We start from the raw sequence: 18271 nt of genomic DNA, 5'->3' as shown, positions 1-18271 counted from the left end.
TTATTAATTTTATAAAATCAGACGTAGTTTGTATTTAATGAGCTCCCTCTCCCTGTCTTCACTCAATAAAGAGGTTCAAGAGTCTCATCGATTATCAGTTTCCTGTTTACACTTTATTTTTACTTTTAATCGACTACAAACTACTCACCCAATATCACAGGTGTTTTGGGTCGTTGTCATGTTGAAAAATGGATGATTTCCAATCTAGGCCATAGTACCGGAGCGTGTCCTTAAGGCTTATGCCAAGGATTTCTTGCTATACCTCTGAATTCATGATGCCATCATACACCTGACATGCATACCCAGGTCCCTCACTGGTTATACAGCCCCACAACATGGTACCACCACCACCATGCTTCACTGTAACTTCAATGTGATGAGGCTGAAGACGGTCTCCTTTACGCTTCCAGTAGTATTTACATCCATCCGATCCCCAGATATTAATTTTGGCTTCATCTGAGAAGATGACACGTCGCCAGTCGTGAATAGTCCAATACTGATGCTTTTTAGCCCCAGCTAATCTAGCTAGTTTGTGCTGTGCAGCGAGTAAAGGCTTCTTCTTTTTTATCTCAACAAAGATCTCCACAGAATGCAAAACATTAACAGCAGATTGGAACGACATAGAATGCCACAACTCTTCCAGCTTCAGGTGGATCTTCTTGGTAGTCCTTAATGAGTCATTTGCGATCTCTCGCCCTTTAGACGAAGAGTGATGTCGCTTACAAGATGCTGTTGGGTGATTGGCACTTCAGGCCACGATGGATAAATCATAATATCTACAGCTATAGCGGAGCTAGAATAACAATCCAAAAATAGAAACTAAGGTTATAAGGCAAGCAGAATCGAATGGCGCTGTTTAATTTTTGAAGTTCCGAATATTTCCCGATTTAGTCTAGAATAATGGGGCGTTTCTTATGTGAAGCACCTTTGTTCCCAGTTAGTTTTATATCATTTGGTACATCGGTAATTTTCAAAAACAGTAAGCACCTTATAATATTTTTAAACATGTTTAACGGTCGTCAAAATATTTATGGAAGTCCATTGGATGTTTATAAACCACTTTTTTTCAGAAATTACAAAATAGCTTAACTGGAAAATATGGCTCATTTGAATCTTGATGTCACGAATTCAATCCACCCAATGACCATTTTATACTTTTGCGATAACGGATTAGTTTTCCCTTTTATTTATTTTAGAGCTGAAATGTTTTTGTAGGTCACAAAAACTTCTTTTTGAGGCTTGCTGTTGTGATAAAGAAGTCAAAAAATGAAAAAAGTCAAGAAAATGTGAAAGGTCAAAAAAGTGAAAAAGTCAAGAAAATGAAAAAAGTCAAAAAGAAAAAAAAATTAACAATATAAATATCCCAACTATTTAGATGAAGAAAAAGGACAGTACAGTTCTACTCTCATTTTTATTTTATATATTTTATTCAATAAACAGGCAACCTTCTCATAAAAAGTTCCTGATCCCTTTATTTTTTTTTATCTTTACCTTTATTTGATCTTAATTAAAAGATCTGGTAGTCACTACAGTACCTTACTTTAAAAATTTCAAGAAAAACTTCTCTAAAACACTCAACTCAAAACACAAACCAACAAAAAATAGCAATAGAAAAAATTAAAAGATAAAAGATTATAAAAAATGTTAAAAAGATAAAAAATGTTGAAAATATAAAAATGGTCAAAAAAAATAAGAAAAGCAAAAAAGAAAAAAAAATATCATACATATGTATATATCCCATCTTTTTGTGAAGAAATTGTTGGTCAGTTTAAATAAGTCATATGTTTTTACGCAGTAAATAACAAACTTTAACAAGAAAGTCCCTATTCACCTAAACTTTTTACTCTACTTTAACTTTTATCAAGAAACATCGTATTGATCTTACACATAAGATCTGGTGGTCACTACTTATCAAACATCTGCTTAAACTCTATATAAAACAACAACTTACAAGGCAATCACAACCTTAAATCAAGCTTTACAAGCAAACTTAACTCAAATTAACTCACTTACAGAAAGACAACCTTAAATAGCAGCATAACCATATGCTAACTTTAATTTGCAAAGCAAAAGCGCTATTATCATGTGCTCTTGCTTAATTATAATTTTTCTTTGCCTAAAAAGTACTCACTGTTGTGATTTATTCACTGCACCTACTATGTGTTGTAGAACAGAGTCTGATCATAACGGACATTGAATAATCACAACTAAAAGAAGTATATTAAAATTGATAAAAGATAATAATTTAAATCTTTATTAAATAAAATATATTCTTCTTCTTTTTTATATAAAACTACCACTATTAGATTCATTCTACAGAGTAAACATGAATACTAAATAAGTCATGATCTTTACTATTCATCATTTCTGTAAATGAATAATAATGGATCAGGTACCTAGTCAACTTTGATCTGACTGGAGGCATTTCATATAAATATATCTTTCCTCTCAATGAAGACGGGACAACTCTCCCAGATCAGTTAAAGAACAACAAGATCTATAAAAACAACGAATTAAAAATTTTCATAATCGATTCAGTGATCATTCTTCAATCAAACATGTCAATTATTGGATCTACGCTCATAACTACTCATTTACCCGCCAATTGATAGAAGAATATAAATAGTAGACTTTGTAATGATTTCTTTTTAACAATTAAGATTGTCTTAAATAAAGTTCAGTCTCAAAAAGTATTCTTTTGGTTTATCTTTGTTATTACCTTTACCAGAACATAACACTATGAACTATAAACACACATCGAAAAACAAAAAAAGTAGCAAAGAAATGTACCAAATCCAATAAAAAATAATTTACAGTTTTTTTTTAATTCAAATTATAATGAGAATAACACATTTTATTAGAACATTTAAAATTTAACTAAGAATAGATTTGTAATCAACAAAACATTATAAAAACGATAAGCATTAATATTTTTAAATGATATTCAAGAATAATATCACGATATTATATAACAGCATATAGGTTATTACTGTTGTAGAACAGTAACTGATTGTAGTTAACGCTGATAAATATAAGTCTTAATACAAGATCATAATTAAAATAAAATAAAATAAAATAAAATAAAATAAAATACAAGTGTATTTAAATAAGATCATACAATCAATTCCAATTAAACATGTTCTTTTAGAATATGTATTGTATTCAAGAGAGTTCTTTGATAAGAAGAAGTATCAACTAAAATAACCAAATCCAATCCAATGTCAGGAATATTGCTAATCTTTCACATAATTGAAATAACGCGTAAAATAACGTTATTCAAATCAGTGAGGAATTCCCAGAATAAAAGATAATCTATGACAGACATACAAAGAAACAAATGAAAAGTTTTTATAATCATAATTAGAGATGACACTTGATAAAGCACCTGAAAGAGTAGAAGAACGTTTACAATACAAGATATCAAGCCATTCACTCAATAAGATATAAACATCTGCCTTCAATTAGAATAATTTTTACTTTAACTTAAACTGAAATAAAGATCAGTCTCAAAAATTACTCTAACTGTTTCTTTATTTCTGTTTCTACCTCGTCTTCTATTATCTTAACAATTACAATTAGTTTTTTACAACTAATGTTTGAACCATAACGAAGAAATAACGATATTTTAAGAATCAAGGAAACAATGTGATTCTTACATGATAATAATGATGTTATCAAGTTAAAAAACTTAGTATCTATATTAAATGCATCAAAAGATGTTTAGGAATAAGCTTCCATTTGGTATAAATGCTCGGACAGTGGATGATGCCTCTTTGCAAGATATCCTTATTATAGCATATACGCTACGGACCCTAATTAGGTCGCAAAAATTTTGGCGGCCATATCGATATTTCATATAACTGCCATACATCAATAATATTAGAATTCAAGAAACATACAAAGGTGTTGGCGATTGCTAATCCTTCAAAAAAGTAAATGAGGGCAAGCTGAGAAAACCAGATGCTTACAGTGCCAGATGTGCCCCAAAATTCAATTTTTCAGATTCCACTCAAACTTTTACCCAATGTAGCATATTATTGGGTAAGTCATTTCCCAAATTCTCGGAGTGTGAAAGCAAATATTCGCTCCGCAATCATAAAAAACGTGCGGATATGCTATAAATTTAAGGGACACAAAATTACTTCTACTCAATAGTTTTTAATAAAAATTTGCATATTATATGCACTAACAAATAAAAGTGTTTATGCAAAATCTCCGCCAAAATCGCCGACATTTTTATTTTTTTACTGCTGTTTTTAGCATGTTTCTCTTCATCAAAACATGATATGCTAACAAACTTAAAACTTATATTTTTGGAGTATATAGTTACACAAATGTTCAAATTTTTATTAAAATCTGTGAAGATGTCATTGATATAAAGCGTGCCGAAAAAAATTGTGTACCGCCTATTTTCAGATGCAAAAATTTATAGCAAAGAGTCGGAATTCGAAAACGAAAGTGGTACCAATCGATGCGCAATGGCCAAAAGTATATACTTCCATATTTGGAATATAGTTATAGCGCCGATTGAACTGTAAAACTTATGATTTATCCATCGTGGCCTGAAGTGCCAATTGTCCATTTAAGCCATTGTCATCGAAGGAAAAACAACGTCGCCGTGATCTTAATCTTTGCATGTATTGTGGAGATGAAGGACATTCTGCTCCTCATTGTCCGAAGAAACTGGGAAAAGGTCCCACCCAAGCTTCGTAAGAGAGTGTATCTTGGGTTCTTCAATAAAAACATTACAATTCTCTAATGTCAAACCTCTCTGTCCTTCTTCGTTACTTACTCATAAGTCCACTCTTTTCGCTTCCAATGAATCTTCATCGTCATATCAACATTTCACTATTCCAATCAAGTTAACCTATGGCAATAAAAGCATTCTTACAACTGCCATGATCGATTCAGGAGCAATGTCTAACTTCATTGATTCAAATTTTGTTAAACATCACAATATACCTCTCTATCCACGTGAGATTCCCGCTATAGTTCAAAACGTTGATGGTAGCTCAATATCATCTGGTGTTGTCACCCACGAGAGTCGACTAAGTCTTACCACCGGTAATCATTCAGAACATATTGTTCTTGACTCGGTATCCTTGGGACATTATCCTGTCATCTTAGGTATTTCCTGGTTAACAATCCACAATCCAATAATTCATTGGGATACACGCAAAATTGTATTCTCTTCTCAATTCTGTTCTACAAACTGTCTCACCTACTCTCCTGTTGTCAACGCCTCATCGGAGAATGTCGATTATAAGTGTATAAAAGCCGACAGTATCAAAGCAACATCTTCTTACGATATCAAAGTTGTCAGTGCTGCATCCTTCAGTAAACTTGTCGCTGATGGAGAAATAGCTTATACGCTCAACAAGTCAACTTCTGATCCCCAGCTTGTCATCAACACATGTGCCGCTACTGACCTTGCTCCATGTTTAACTGTAAACGTTCCTACCAAATACAGTGAGTACCTCGACGTCTTTAGTGAAGCAAATGCAAGTTCCTTACCCGACCATGGGCCAGCTGACCACCAAATCCCACTTTCTGACGGTAGTCATCCTCCTTTTGGACCTATTTATCCTTTGTCACAAGATGAACTTAAGGCCTTGTCCGAATATCTTAAAGAAAACCTTGCAAATGGTTTTATACGTCGCTCTTCCAGTCCTGCAGCTGCGCCTATATTGTTTGTCAAGAAAAAAGATGGCTCTCTACGTCTTTGTGTCGATTACCGAGGTCTCAATAAAATCACAGTAAAAAACAGGTATCCTCTCCCACTGATAAACGAACTCATGGATCGCCTATCTTCCGCTAAAGTTTACACTAAGCTCGACATCCGTAACGCTTACCATCGTATACGCATTGCCAAAGGTGACGAATGGAAAACCGCATTTAGGACAAAGTATGGTCTATTTGAATACACCGTGATGCCTTTCGGTTTGACTAACGCTCCTGCTTCCTTTCAAAAGTCTCATCAACGAAACACTTCGGGAGTTCTTGGATCGCTTTGTTGTCGTGTACTTGGACGACATCCTAATCTTTAGTGAAGAAACTGCAGAACACCAACACCACGTCAGCCTTGTCTTGGAAAAGCTACGAGAAGCTAAACTGTACGCTAAAGCTGAAAAATGCGAGTTTGATGTTGATCGAGTAGATTTTCTTGGGTTTACCATTAGTCCTACAGGTATATCCATGGATCAATCTAAGGTCTCCACGATCACAGCCTGGCCTACCCCAAAATCAGTCCACGATGTTCAAGTTTTTCTGGGATTTGCTAATTTTTACCGACGGTTCATCAAGGATTATTCAAAGCTCACCTTGCCTATCACCGCCCTCACCAAGAAAAACTGCATCTTCACTTGGTCATCCGATGCTGACGCTGCTTTCCAAGGGTTGAAACAGGCCTTCACCTCCGCACCTATTCTTCGCCACTTCGACCCTAACTCCCAGATAATTGTCGAAACAGATGCTTCTGATTCTGCTGTTGCGGGTATCCTTAGTCAATATGGTACTGACAACCTCCTTCATCCAGTTGCTTTCTACAGTCGCAAACTGACTATCAGTGAAGCCAACTACGACATCTATGATAAGGAGCTCCTAGCAATTGTCAACTGTTTCGAAACTTGGCGTCACTACTTACAAGGTGCTTCTCATCAAATCATTGTCTATACTGACCACAAGAATCTTGAATACTTCGCTTCTACAAAGTCATTGAACCGCCGACAGGCTCGCTGGTCCATCTTTATGAATTCATTTGACTTTGTTATTACTTATCGTCCTGGCACCAAGAACCCCAAAGCCGATGCCCTCACTCGTCGTTCCGACATGGCTTTTGAAGGGGGGGATAGCGCAAAGCAACCGATCCAGCAAATGTTTCGCCCTGAGCAATTAGCTCTCAATGCTACTTTTGAAGTTACCCCAAGCAACGATCTTTGCGACAAAATTATAGAACTCTCTAGATCAGATACAAAATTGTTAAAACTTATTGATCTGGTCAAATCACCAAGCACCATACCATGCAAGTTACGTAAAAGAATAAAGCGCTATACAATTGATCCTGAATCAAATCTCCTTCTTTTTGACAATTTGATCTACGTGCCAGATAACAATGAACTAAAACTCGAATTACTTGCACTACATCACGATACATCGTTAGCAGGTCATTTTGGACAAGCAAAGACCTGTGAACTCCTTAGTCGTAACTACTATTGACCAAACATGCGAAGATTTGTCAACCGCTATGTCTCGAATTGTCCTAGTTGTATTTGTGTTTTCTCGTAAGAATAAAAAAGACTATAAAATTCAACGAGACTGAAAAAAGTTATATCTTTATTTAATATTATAATGTCTGGTATTTATACTATTTTCATGGAGGTTTAATTAAATCCTTTTCAAGATACTTTAATTAATTATAACTGTAGATCTAGTGTCAATAAGTTTTAATGTGAGGATCTGTTCCTGGTTATGCAAGTGGACTGTTTTATAATTATTTCTTAAGTAGATCTGATCTTTCATTTATGTTGCATTGCATCAGAAGTTATATTAAAAGCTTGCATTGAGTTAAAGGAGTGGAATTAGTTATGACCGAATAATAGAGAAAAGACTGTAATAAATCTTTGTAAAGCATTCATTACTCTGATTTCTTATAAATTGAATATGAATCATGTTTAAAGTATGTTGGGATACGACATTGCCCCCTTCCAGGTCATAACTACTTCTGGATTTAGATTCATGAATGTTCAATTGTGAAGACGAGTGTAAGTGAAGTTCTCTGTTTTGTAATATTGAGCAAAGCAATATGTTATGGCAATAATGTAATTCGTAAGTGCATGTTATAAGAATGTATAGGTAGCAACATGTGAAAGGTTTTTTATGTTGACGATTCTACTTGTGAATGAACTGTGGATAGAATGTAAATTGACATTGTAGATTGGATTATTGGAAGTTTTTGAATTATTGAAAGGTAGCGTAAGGCGTTGAGATAATACGTAATAAGATGAATTGCAGTCACGGTTAATTTCTTGCTCTTTTACGGCTTGAATTGTCGTGAGTTTTTCTTGGTCTTTTTTCACTTGAATTAGGTTCAACATTATGTTGTCCATTTCGACGATTCCAGTATTTTAGTATCGGTCTGTTGTCGTGAAAGTGTTTTTCAGGTTCCCAAGTATCATCTTTCGCATCATAGCCTTTCCAACGTACCAAGTATAACCAGTTACCAGGAGTGCCTTTGTGGTCAATTACGGCTTCGACATCATGCAGTAGGTGGAAAAATGGTCCGGATGTTTTTATAATATTCACAAATATTACTGTATCTTTACCAAATCTCAATCAAATTAAACGAAACAAGCATTATTTTGAAGAGAAAACATGACTTTATTTGTAGTAAAAATTTGATACGTCACACAAAATTTCAAAGAGAGCCACAGGAGATCCAACATTTGAGCAACATCCGGACCATTTTTCAGGGTGCCCCATAGAATTTTAATTTCCCAGATTGTTCAATGCTGCTGACTCAGAAGCCGTCACTTTTGCTTTAGATGATTAATAATACATTACATTCATATTAATAATCAAAAAAAACTATAAATATCTATATTTTTTTGCTGATTTAGCATACTTTCTTCTTCTTTCGTTATTATTGCTGTTTTATATAAACATGGTTCGCTCTTTGCCTTTGGATGTACAAAATAACATCAAGTCCTTACTCAAATCTGGTCATCCTTACTCATCAATCATAGAACGAGTGCCTGGCGTCAAAAAAAGCACCATCAGTGACTATAAGCGAAGATGGTTTCCAAACATGAGGCCCCTTAACTCAGGCCGTAAGTCCGAAATTACAGCTACTACCAAGTCCTACATCAGACGGTCAGTCATAACAGGTAAATTAAAGACCGGGAAGGATGTACAACGATATTTATGTGATATTGGATGCGTAATTGGCTACTCTGCTTGCTTAAAACTTTTAAAATCGATGGGATTCCAGGCCCGTATCAAGAAGCACAAGCCGTTTTTAAAGGCTATTCATATGAAAAAGCGACTTGCATGGGCCAACGCCCACAAGGGTTGGACAAAAGACGATTGGCGTCGTATGATATTCTCAGACGAGACTAAGGTAAAAAGTATGGGGAATCAGACGGTGTGAAGTACTACTGGAAGAGACCAGATGACAAGCTTCGATTCCACCATCTTGACTTGACTGTAAAAGGAGGTGGAGGCAGCGTTATGGTGTGGGGATGTATTACATACGATGGTCCTGGGTATGCTTGTCGTATTTATGATGGAACAATGAAGAGGATTATGTACATATATTGGATACAACGCTAATGGACACCCTAAATTACTACAATTATGATCCTAAAAGCATTTACTTCCAGCAGGATAATAATCCGAAACATACGTCAAAGGTTGCAAAAGCTTGGTTTGAAGAAAACAACTTCGACAGCAAGTCTATTTACAGTTGGCCTGCTCAGAGCCCAGATCTAAACCCGATTGAACACATTTGGCATCACCTGAAGCTAAAATTAAGTACGTATGAAACCAGAGCTAAAGGCGTTCATGAACTATGGGATCGAATTGAAGAACAATGGGCGACCTTTACAAAAGATGATTGTAGAAAGTATATAGACAGTATGCCAGCTAGAATCAAAGCTGTGATTCAAGCAAAAGGGGGATATACGGACTATTAACAGATATTATGAGGCACCCGGAAAAATGGTCCGGATGTTGCTCAAATGTTGGATCTCCTGTGGCTCTCTTTGAAATTTTGTGTGACGTATCAAATTTTTACTACAAATAAAGTCATGTTTTCTCTTCAAAATAATGCTTGTTTCGTTTAATTTGATTGAGATTTGGTAAAGATACAGTAATATTTGTGAATATTATAAAAACATCCGGACCATTTTTCCACCTACTGTATACCTCAGATTGTTCTTCTGATATTACTTTGATATGCGAAGGTGGAATATTTCGAGGTAAAAGTGCGCCAGTACCATCAACTAGGATATAGCTTCCTCCTTGGTTCTTTCTGACAATTGTATAATTTCCAATGTAGAGTGGATCTGTTTTTGCAGTTCGGTTTATATTCTTGATCATGACTTGACTACCAGATGGTATTTCCTTGATAATTCGATGAGATTTGTTAAACTTGTTTTCGGCAGCAGTTTGAGAAGTTTTGATTTTCTCGCGAATAGCTGGTAAAACAGTGTTATTAAATTTCGTAATGTGTCCATTAAACTGTTTTCTTGTTTCATTATAGTTTGTAGGAATTGACGCGTCACTATAGTCCTTGAATTGATTTGGACGTCTAGCAAACATCAGTGAAAATGGTCTTGCGTCGTGTAAGGCAGTTGGCGTGTTATTTAGAGCTTCTTGGGTACTGTCAAGGTATAAGTCCCAGTCATCGTTCTTGCCTTGAAGTCTTTTATATATTATATTCTTTGTCTTTCCAACCCAACGTTCTGCAATACCATTGCTTCGAGGGTGATATGCTGTTATAAGACGATGATCGATACCAGAAATTTCAGTGTATTTACGGATGATATCATTGACATATTCAGTTCCATTGTCGCTTTGGATAATCTTTGGACGACCGAAAAGTGATAGTATGTTTCTTAATGCGAGTGCGATAGTATGTGAAGATTTATCAGGCATTGCTTTGAGTACGCAAAATCTTGTGAATACGTCTACTACAACTAGAATGTAATTGTTTCCTTGAATTGATGTAGTCATAGGTCCGGCAGTATCGATACAGATATGATCCCAGGGTGCATCAGCATAGATTGACGATAATGGATGATATCCATGTTTGGCAACATTAAACTTTTGACAATCAGGGCAGCTGTTGATACAATCTAATGCATCTTGCTTTAAGTTTGTCCAATGGATTCCCTCACTGTGTAGAGTGGTAACCATTGCTTGTGAGCCTCTGTGTCCTTCAAGATGGATTTTGAGTAATAATTCTTGCCTTTCTTCTGGTGCTGGGGTTACAAGATCATCAGGCATCATCATGCGATTAGTCATATTTGTGTTTTTGGAATTAGCTATGTGAGGTGTGATCCAGGTTTTATGTTGGTTTTTATCCCCCACCAGCGTTCTTTCGGATTCGAAAAGACGCGATAACATATCTGGTAATACATTTTGAATACCAGGTCTGTGTATGATTTTGAAGTCATAATCCAGTATTGTGTCTAACCATTGTATCATCATAGAATTGGCGACAGGTTGAGTGTGGATGTAAGTAAGGGCTTTGTGATCCGTGTAAAGAGTGAAAGGATTACCCCATAAAAATGGATGAAACTTCTTGAGAGCAAAAACAATGGCAAGTAGTTCTCGTTTAGTAGTTGAGTAATTTTTTTCAGATGTAGACAAAGCACGAGCCATGAAACCAAGATGACGGATTTGCTTATCAATGATCTGGTAGAGAACAGCACCAATGGAATAATTACTGGCATCTGTTGCAACATAGAATGGCTCATTGAGATCAGGATGTTGTAAACATAGTTATTTTCTATAAGATATCAGTTGTATTAAAATAAATAACGATACACAAAGATTAAACTATGATTGAACAATTCCACACTTTTCCAAATTTAGAACAATAAGATCAGTATTTGTCATCCTAGAGAGTCTAATCAATTGTCAACCCCAAAAGTAATTGGATCAAAGTTAATGGACTGGTTATTATTTCTATTGTTCAACTTCAGATGCATATATTAGAACATCGACAAGCTTTAGCTTAATCATTGATTCTTCAGCACGACATCGTTACCGAGTCTATATCTTTTATATCTACGCTCACAAAGAATATAAATAGATGCCAACTTTTTATCCATTAAACGGGGCTCTTTTGCAATATAAAGAAATCTGCAATAAAGAAGGATTTTAATTTTATATTGCTGCTATTGTTTTTTTGTTTAATTTTTTATTTAATCTTACGATTAAAACATTTTTTAAAATTAATCATCCTTCTGGTTCTTACCCTGGTAAACTGCTATGGAAAACCCCAAACAAGAAGACAGACCCATGGAGCTTGGTGCTACTGACATGGAGATCGAACAAGTAGATCAAGACCCTTCTCTTACTGAAGATGGCTCTGAAGAAACCCCTATCGAAAATGCAAATGTGCAGGAAATTACGTCTGATCATGATGACATTGATGCTGAAGTTTCAAAACTCATAAGGTATAAAAAGGAAGAATCTGCTCGGTTATACCAAAAGTATATCATGGCTGGTGAAGAAGAAAAGGCAGACTTGGCGTTTCAAAAAATGAGAAAATATGGCGCACAGTTGCTTACTCTCTCTGGTAAACTTGTTTCTCCTGCGATTAATCCTGTCAAGAAGGAAATTGGTTTGCGTCTGACACAAAATGATATTCCAAAATTCCAGCTTACCTCTTGGCCTGATATACCATTCCCTGGTGAAAAATGCTATGAATCAGTTGAACACTTTTTGCGGTCCTTCGAAAAGGTCATATATTCTGCTGCCTTGGACATTCAAGAGGTTTGGCGCCGGTATCTCCCTGTTTCTTTGGCTTTCGACCATGATGATTGGATTGAAAAAGACCTAAAGAGATGTGACACATGGAATGCAGCTAGAATTGTCTTTACGAACAAATTCTTGACTGACAACGCTAGAACAGATGCTATGCATCGACTATTTACCATGACAATGAATAAACATGAATCTGTATCCTCGTATATGACCCGATTTTTAAGCACTTGTATTGAGGCTGGGGCAAATAAAAATGATCCAATGGTAGCTGCTAGATTTAAGGCATCATTCTCTGAACCTGTTCTTGAGAAGTGTAAGACAGCTTTTGTTTTAAAAGAAAATAAGAATATACCATGGACTGTGGAGAGAGCAGCTGAAATAGCAAGAAATTTGCTAGGAGATGACCCGAGAACCTATTCAGGAGCATCCTATGCCAATGTCACCGGTGGTAGCAAAAGAATCCACACAAGCACTAGTCCTTTCGGTAGTCAAAAAAGAAACAAAGGTCATGGTTCGTCTGGTGCTTTCTTTTGTTCAAAACATGGTGGTGCTAATGCAAATAACAATGAAGATGATTGCTTTAGCAAAGCAAACAAGAAAAATGATGCTGCGTCGACCATAAAAAATAAGTATTATGGCAATAAAAATTTTCCTCAAAAAGCAAGCACAAGTAAACCCTGTCGATATTGTGGTAGAAGTTGGTCTCATGGCCATCAATGTCAAGAATACGCAGATTATAAAAGAAAACTTCATGTCGATCCAAATAGACCAAGAGATTCGGACAAGTCGATTTATGCCATTGTTCGTACTGTAAATGATGAAATTGAAAATGATCATGATATGACAGAAGCTGAAAATAATTCATATGACTGTAAGGCATTATGAAATAAAATAACTGAAGATGAAGATACTAATCCTTTTAAACTTTTGACTCCTATATTAATAGAGGGCAAGAAATTAATTGGCAAGATTGACACTGGCAGTGATATCACTTGCATATCAAAAATTTGTTTGAATAATAAATTGAATATTGACAAAGTGAATTCTGTAAATGGTTCTTTAAATTTTTTGTCTTCAGATAATAATTGTAAACGAATTGGGCAAACTGATCCTCTCACTTTAACATACATGAATAACATCTCTTTTAAACATTCTTTTGAAGTTGTAAATTTTAATGAGACAATGACACAAGAATTTGATGTCTTGCTTGGAACTGATGTTCTGGGAAAGATGAATATCGGTCTTACTGGAGTAGCATACAAGTACCCAGGTAATGAAGATGATTATTCAAATAGATTAAAGGAAGACGCACAATTTCTTAATATGAATTTTGATGCCAATAATGAGATTGAACCTAACAACTCACCCTATGGTACCGAAGATCAACAAAAGCAATTCATGGCTTATATCCAGAATGCTGTTTTGCCAAATATGAAATAGAAGACAAAAACTATAAAAAGACGATAGTTGTGAAACTAAAGATTATGTATGACTTTATTAATGAAAAATATTGAGGGTATTTATACTTTTTGAATGTCTGGGTCTTTACCGCTATTTCAATTGATCGGTTAAAAGAATGATATGGAATATAAGGAAGGATAGTGGATATTCAATAGCCGCTGTCTACTTGACGAATCAGGGGACCATGGAAGTAATTAAACTATTGATCTAACGATAATTATAGAATAAGGATCGAACTGCCGGTTGTGGTAATCAGGGTTCCGAATATACTCTTTTTAAAACGCTGGGTAGGACAACAGGGGCAGATTTGGGCTATTGGCAGAATTCTCACGTTTATTAATAGAGATCTGGTTAGACTATAATTCTGTAGTATCCAAGTTTATCCATGAATGTTCACTTTATTAGTTGTGTGGATACAACAAATGCAATTGATGACATCAAAAGTATTCGTGCTGGATCTTTCTGCACAGTACCAGAATCTGTAGTAGATTACCATGGGAAAAGGGAGCAAAGTCCTTTAAGAGACAATATCCGATTGCTCACCGACAAATGCCTGAATTAGAAGAGCAAATAAATGAATGGTTAAAAGCAGGTATCATTAAAGAGAACCGCGCTAACACATCCTTTAACAGTCCTTTATTAATGGTACCAAAGAAAGATGAGAACAATGAGATAACTAGCCACAGAGTATGTTTAGATGTTCGTGGTATCAACAAACTAATCCCTGATGTCGTTTATCCTGTTCCAAAAATAAGAAGCATATTTGATAACTTAGCTGGTGGTGAAGTATTCACTAAGATTGACTTGAAAAATGCATACAATAGTTTCCTTGTAGCCCCTAAAGATCAACACAAACTCTCCTTCCAATTTAAAAATCAAACATATACCTTTCAAGGATGTTGTTGCGGTCTAAAGACAGTTACTGCAATATTCTGTAAAGTGATGAAAATACTCTTCGCGGATATGGATTTCATTGAAACCTATGTTGATGACTGTGTAATCAAAGGAACAGCTGAAAACCATGCTTCAAATGTAAAAAAGGTGATTGAACGATTAACTTCCGTCAACCTAAAAATCAACGTAAAGAAATGCAGTTGGTATCAACGATCAATTTATCTTTTAGGATTTGTAGTTGAGAGTGGTGGTATCATCAAAGTAGATCCACGCCGCCTAACAAACATCGATAGTTGGCCTATACCACGCAATAAAAAAGAAGTGATGCGATTAATGGGTATTGTATCATATATGAGAGACTTTATACCTTTAATCTCTCGTGTAGCTGCACCTATCGACAGACTTCGTAATGATCCTGATGTAGAAAACAACTGGACACAAGAACACACTGATGCATTCATTGCTTTAAAAGAGATTCTAAAGTCAAAGACACTGTTGCACACTCCAGACTTATCAAAGAAATTCTACGTGGCTACTGATGCCTCATAATATGGTGTTGGTGCAGTATTGACCCAAAGAGATGAGCTGAATAGAACTTTACACATTGCATTTGCATCCAAATCTTTGTCACCCTCTCAACGTAAGTGGAATACAACTAAACGTGAACTGTACGCGGTAGTGTTTGCACTAGAAAAATATCGTGAGTTTTTATGGGGAAATAAATTTGAATTACGTACTGACCATAAGGCTTTAATGTATTTACATACCCAAGAACAAGCAAACCCTATGATGATAGGCTGGTTAGAAACTTTACTAGATTTCAACTTTGATGTAAATCACATACAAGGAATTCTCAATCAATTACCAGACTTACTCTCTAGACTTTATGAACCTTGCTTGAATAATGAGTTCATGCTGGGAGGGGGTGATGCTGCGCAAAAAGAAAATAAAAAAGAAAAAAAGGAAATTAAAAATAAAAATCAAAATAAAATAAAAGTTAAAAGGCAGACAAACTCTACAGCAAAGAGACACAACTTGATCTATAGTCAGGACAAGAAACTAAATGTGCTAGCTGTGAAAATAAAAAATAAAAAGTTTGCTAATAATCCCACAACTGACTATATGACTCCTCCACCTGAGAAGAGAGCACGTCTACTTGAAGATGCTCATACCTTCGGACACTTCGGTAGTACGAGTATTGTGGAGCAGTTACATTCACAAGGACTTCATTGGAATAATATTTATAAAGATGCTACTGAGACAATCAAATCATGTATTGAATGCCAGAGACACAATATAAGCAAGAAAGGTTATCATCCTTTAAAGAATATTCTTGCATATCTACCATTTGACCATATTGGAATTGATCTTTTAGGACCTTTACCTGTTACGGCAAATGAAAATGTCTATGTCCTTGTGATGATAGATGTATGTACCAGGTACATCATACTGCGTCCACTAAAAAATAAACAAAGTGACACTGTAGCAAAAGAATTAATAAAAATCTTTGGTGACTATGGCATACCTAAAATCATTCAAAGTGATAACGGCAGAGAGTTTAAGAATAGCCTCATGCACTCATTATCCAAGCACCTAGGAATAGATCGCAGATACAGTACAGCCTTTCACAGTCGAGGTAATGGCGTGAGCGAGAGCGCTGTAAAGACGACATTAAACATTATAAGAAAAATGGTTAATTCTAACAGCAATGATTGGGATGATGTATTACCAATTGTCCAACTAGCGTCGAATTATAAAATAAGACACCGTTCAAAGAGTGCTCCATTTTCCTTGATGTTTGCTCGAAGACTTAATAGCTTTGAGGATTACGGTGATCAGAGTATAGCTGATAAGATTCCTAATAGACCTGTTACAGAACAAGAGCTAATTGAGAGAACTGATCGCATGTACCAGATTGTGTTTCCTGCCATTCGTGAAAGAACACAGAAGATCATAGAGGAAGCAAGCAAGAGGTTCAATGACAAAAATATGATCATAGATCTTCCGAAGGATACTGCAGTTATGGTTAGATTACCAAGACGGACTAGTAAGCTGTCACCTCTTTATGAAGGGCCTTACATTGTCGTTCGAAAAACTCAAGGTGGTTCATATGTCTTAAAAGATGAGCAAAATGAACTGTTACATCGTGAATATGTCCCATCAGAACTCAAGATAGTCTCTATTGACGAAACAGCTATAGAAGATACATACTATGAAGTTGAGGATATTAGAGATCACAGAGGCGGTCCACGACAAAGAGAATACCTTGTAAAATGGGCTGGTTATGGTGAAAGAGAGAATACGTGGGAAAAAGCATCATCCTTCTCCAGCACAGTACCCATTGATAAATATTGGCTTAAGAGAAAAGAGTTGAAGGAATTAGAGCAAGCACGAAAGCAAAAGATGATAGCTAATGAAAAAGACTACACTAAAAAGACTTCTGCTAGACCTAATGTGACTGAAGAAAGCAAGAACCATAAAAGAAAGGACATGGTACAAGATAGTACAGTCCCTAGAAAAAGTAAAAGAATAAGAAACAATGGAAACTAAAAAAAAAAAAAAAAAAAAAAGTTCATGTAGCAGAGCGGCCGCTGACTTCATAAACTTGCTGAGCATCAAGATACATAAATTAACCAATAAGAAAATAACATTTAGTATCTGCATGAATGCCGACCTGACTATTGTCAAGTCTGGGGGAGGATAATGTTGTAAACATAGTTATTTTCTATAAGATATCAGTTGTATTAAAATAAATAACAATGCACAAAGATTAAACTATGGTTGAACAATTCCGCACTTTTCCAGATTTAGAACAATAAGATCAGTATTTGTCATCCTAGAGAGTCTAATCAATTGTCAACCCCAAAAGTAATTGGATCAAAGTTAATGGACTGGTTATTATTTCTATTGTTCAACTTCAGATGCATATATTAGAACATCGACAAGCTTTAGCTTAATCATTGATTCTTCAGCACGACATCGTTACCGAGTCTATATCTTTTATATCTACGCTCACAAAGAATATAAATAGATGCCAACTTTTTATCCATTAAACGGGGCTCTTTGGCAATATAAAGAAATCTGCAATAAAGAAGGATTTTAATTTTATATTGCTGCTATTGTTTTTTTGTTTAATTTTCTTATTTAATCTTACGATTAAAACAGTCGGTTTGTGCAGTTGCTTTTGCTTCCTGATCTTGAAAATGCTTTTTTAAATGTCTTTTCAATGAGCCTGGAAAAGTATATTTCTGACGAAAACAACAGGGGCAAAGGAAGACACCATCATCATTTCGTAAAACTCTGGTGGAAACTTTTAGAAAATAAAATAATCAGTATTGGCTTAAAAGAATATGCACCATTGCCTTGACTCACCTCCATTTATTTAAACGTTCACTTCTGTTGAATGCAGTCAGTAGTTGTGCAG

The 18271-nt window shown here is 35.4% G+C and overlaps 8 protein-coding genes across 8 annotated transcripts; 6 read left to right on the top strand and 2 right to left on the bottom strand.

Annotated features, from left to right (window-relative positions):
• Window positions 1-256: 256 nt before the first annotated feature.
• On the bottom strand, window positions 257-622 carry RO3G_15866 (uncharacterized protein; the record flags this gene model as incomplete). Its single annotated transcript, XM_067670450.1, has 1 exon — window positions 257-622. One exon carries the CDS (start codon window positions 620-622, stop codon window positions 257-259), a length of 366 nt encoding a protein of 121 aa, XP_067526551.1.
• Window positions 623-4916: 4294 nt separating this feature from the next.
• On the top strand, window positions 4917-7215 carry RO3G_15865 (uncharacterized protein; the record flags this gene model as incomplete). Its single annotated transcript, XM_067670449.1, has 3 exons — window positions 4917-5064; window positions 5128-5905; window positions 6048-7215. 3 exons carry the CDS (start codon window positions 4917-4919, stop codon window positions 7213-7215), a joined length of 2094 nt encoding a protein of 697 aa, XP_067526550.1.
• A 1444-nt stretch (window positions 7216-8659) lies between these two features.
• Window positions 8660-9145, top strand: RO3G_15864 (uncharacterized protein; the record flags this gene model as incomplete). The annotated part of the gene is made up of 1 exon (XM_067670448.1): window positions 8660-9145. One exon carries the CDS (start codon window positions 8660-8662, stop codon window positions 9143-9145), a length of 486 nt encoding a protein of 161 aa, XP_067526549.1.
• Window positions 9146-9778: 633 nt separating this feature from the next.
• RO3G_15863 (uncharacterized protein) lies at window positions 9779-11382 on the bottom strand (the record flags this gene model as incomplete). The annotated part of the gene is made up of 2 exons (XM_067670447.1): window positions 9779-9789; window positions 9915-11382. 2 exons carry the CDS (start codon window positions 11380-11382, stop codon window positions 9779-9781), a joined length of 1479 nt encoding a protein of 492 aa, XP_067526548.1.
• Window positions 11383-11994: 612 nt separating this feature from the next.
• Window positions 11995-13377, top strand: RO3G_15862 (uncharacterized protein; the record flags this gene model as incomplete). Its single annotated transcript, XM_067670446.1, has 1 exon — window positions 11995-13377. The coding sequence occupies one exon, from the start codon at window positions 11995-11997 to the stop codon at window positions 13375-13377; it is 1383 nt and encodes a 460-aa protein (XP_067526547.1).
• Window positions 13378-13722: 345 nt separating this feature from the next.
• Window positions 13723-13932, top strand: RO3G_15861 (uncharacterized protein; the record flags this gene model as incomplete). Its single annotated transcript, XM_067670445.1, has 1 exon — window positions 13723-13932. One exon carries the CDS (start codon window positions 13723-13725, stop codon window positions 13930-13932), a length of 210 nt encoding a protein of 69 aa, XP_067526546.1.
• Window positions 13933-14502: 570 nt separating this feature from the next.
• Window positions 14503-15396, top strand: RO3G_15860 (uncharacterized protein; the record flags this gene model as incomplete). Its single annotated transcript, XM_067670444.1, has 1 exon — window positions 14503-15396. One exon carries the CDS (start codon window positions 14503-14505, stop codon window positions 15394-15396), a length of 894 nt encoding a protein of 297 aa, XP_067526545.1.
• Window positions 15397-16536: 1140 nt separating this feature from the next.
• Window positions 16537-17397, top strand: RO3G_15859 (uncharacterized protein; the record flags this gene model as incomplete). The annotated part of the gene is made up of 1 exon (XM_067670443.1): window positions 16537-17397. One exon carries the CDS (start codon window positions 16537-16539, stop codon window positions 17395-17397), a length of 861 nt encoding a protein of 286 aa, XP_067526544.1.
• Window positions 17398-18271: the final 874 nt, after the last annotated feature.

Source organism: Rhizopus delemar, genomic scaffold (genome assembly GCF_000149305.1).
Source record: "Rhizopus delemar RA 99-880 supercont3.17 genomic scaffold, whole genome shotgun sequence".
Classification (NCBI taxonomy): domain Eukaryota; kingdom Fungi; phylum Mucoromycota; class Mucoromycetes; order Mucorales; family Rhizopodaceae; genus Rhizopus; species Rhizopus delemar.
Note: the sequence above shows the minus strand (reverse complement) of the source record. Positions and strands in the feature narration are given on the sequence as shown.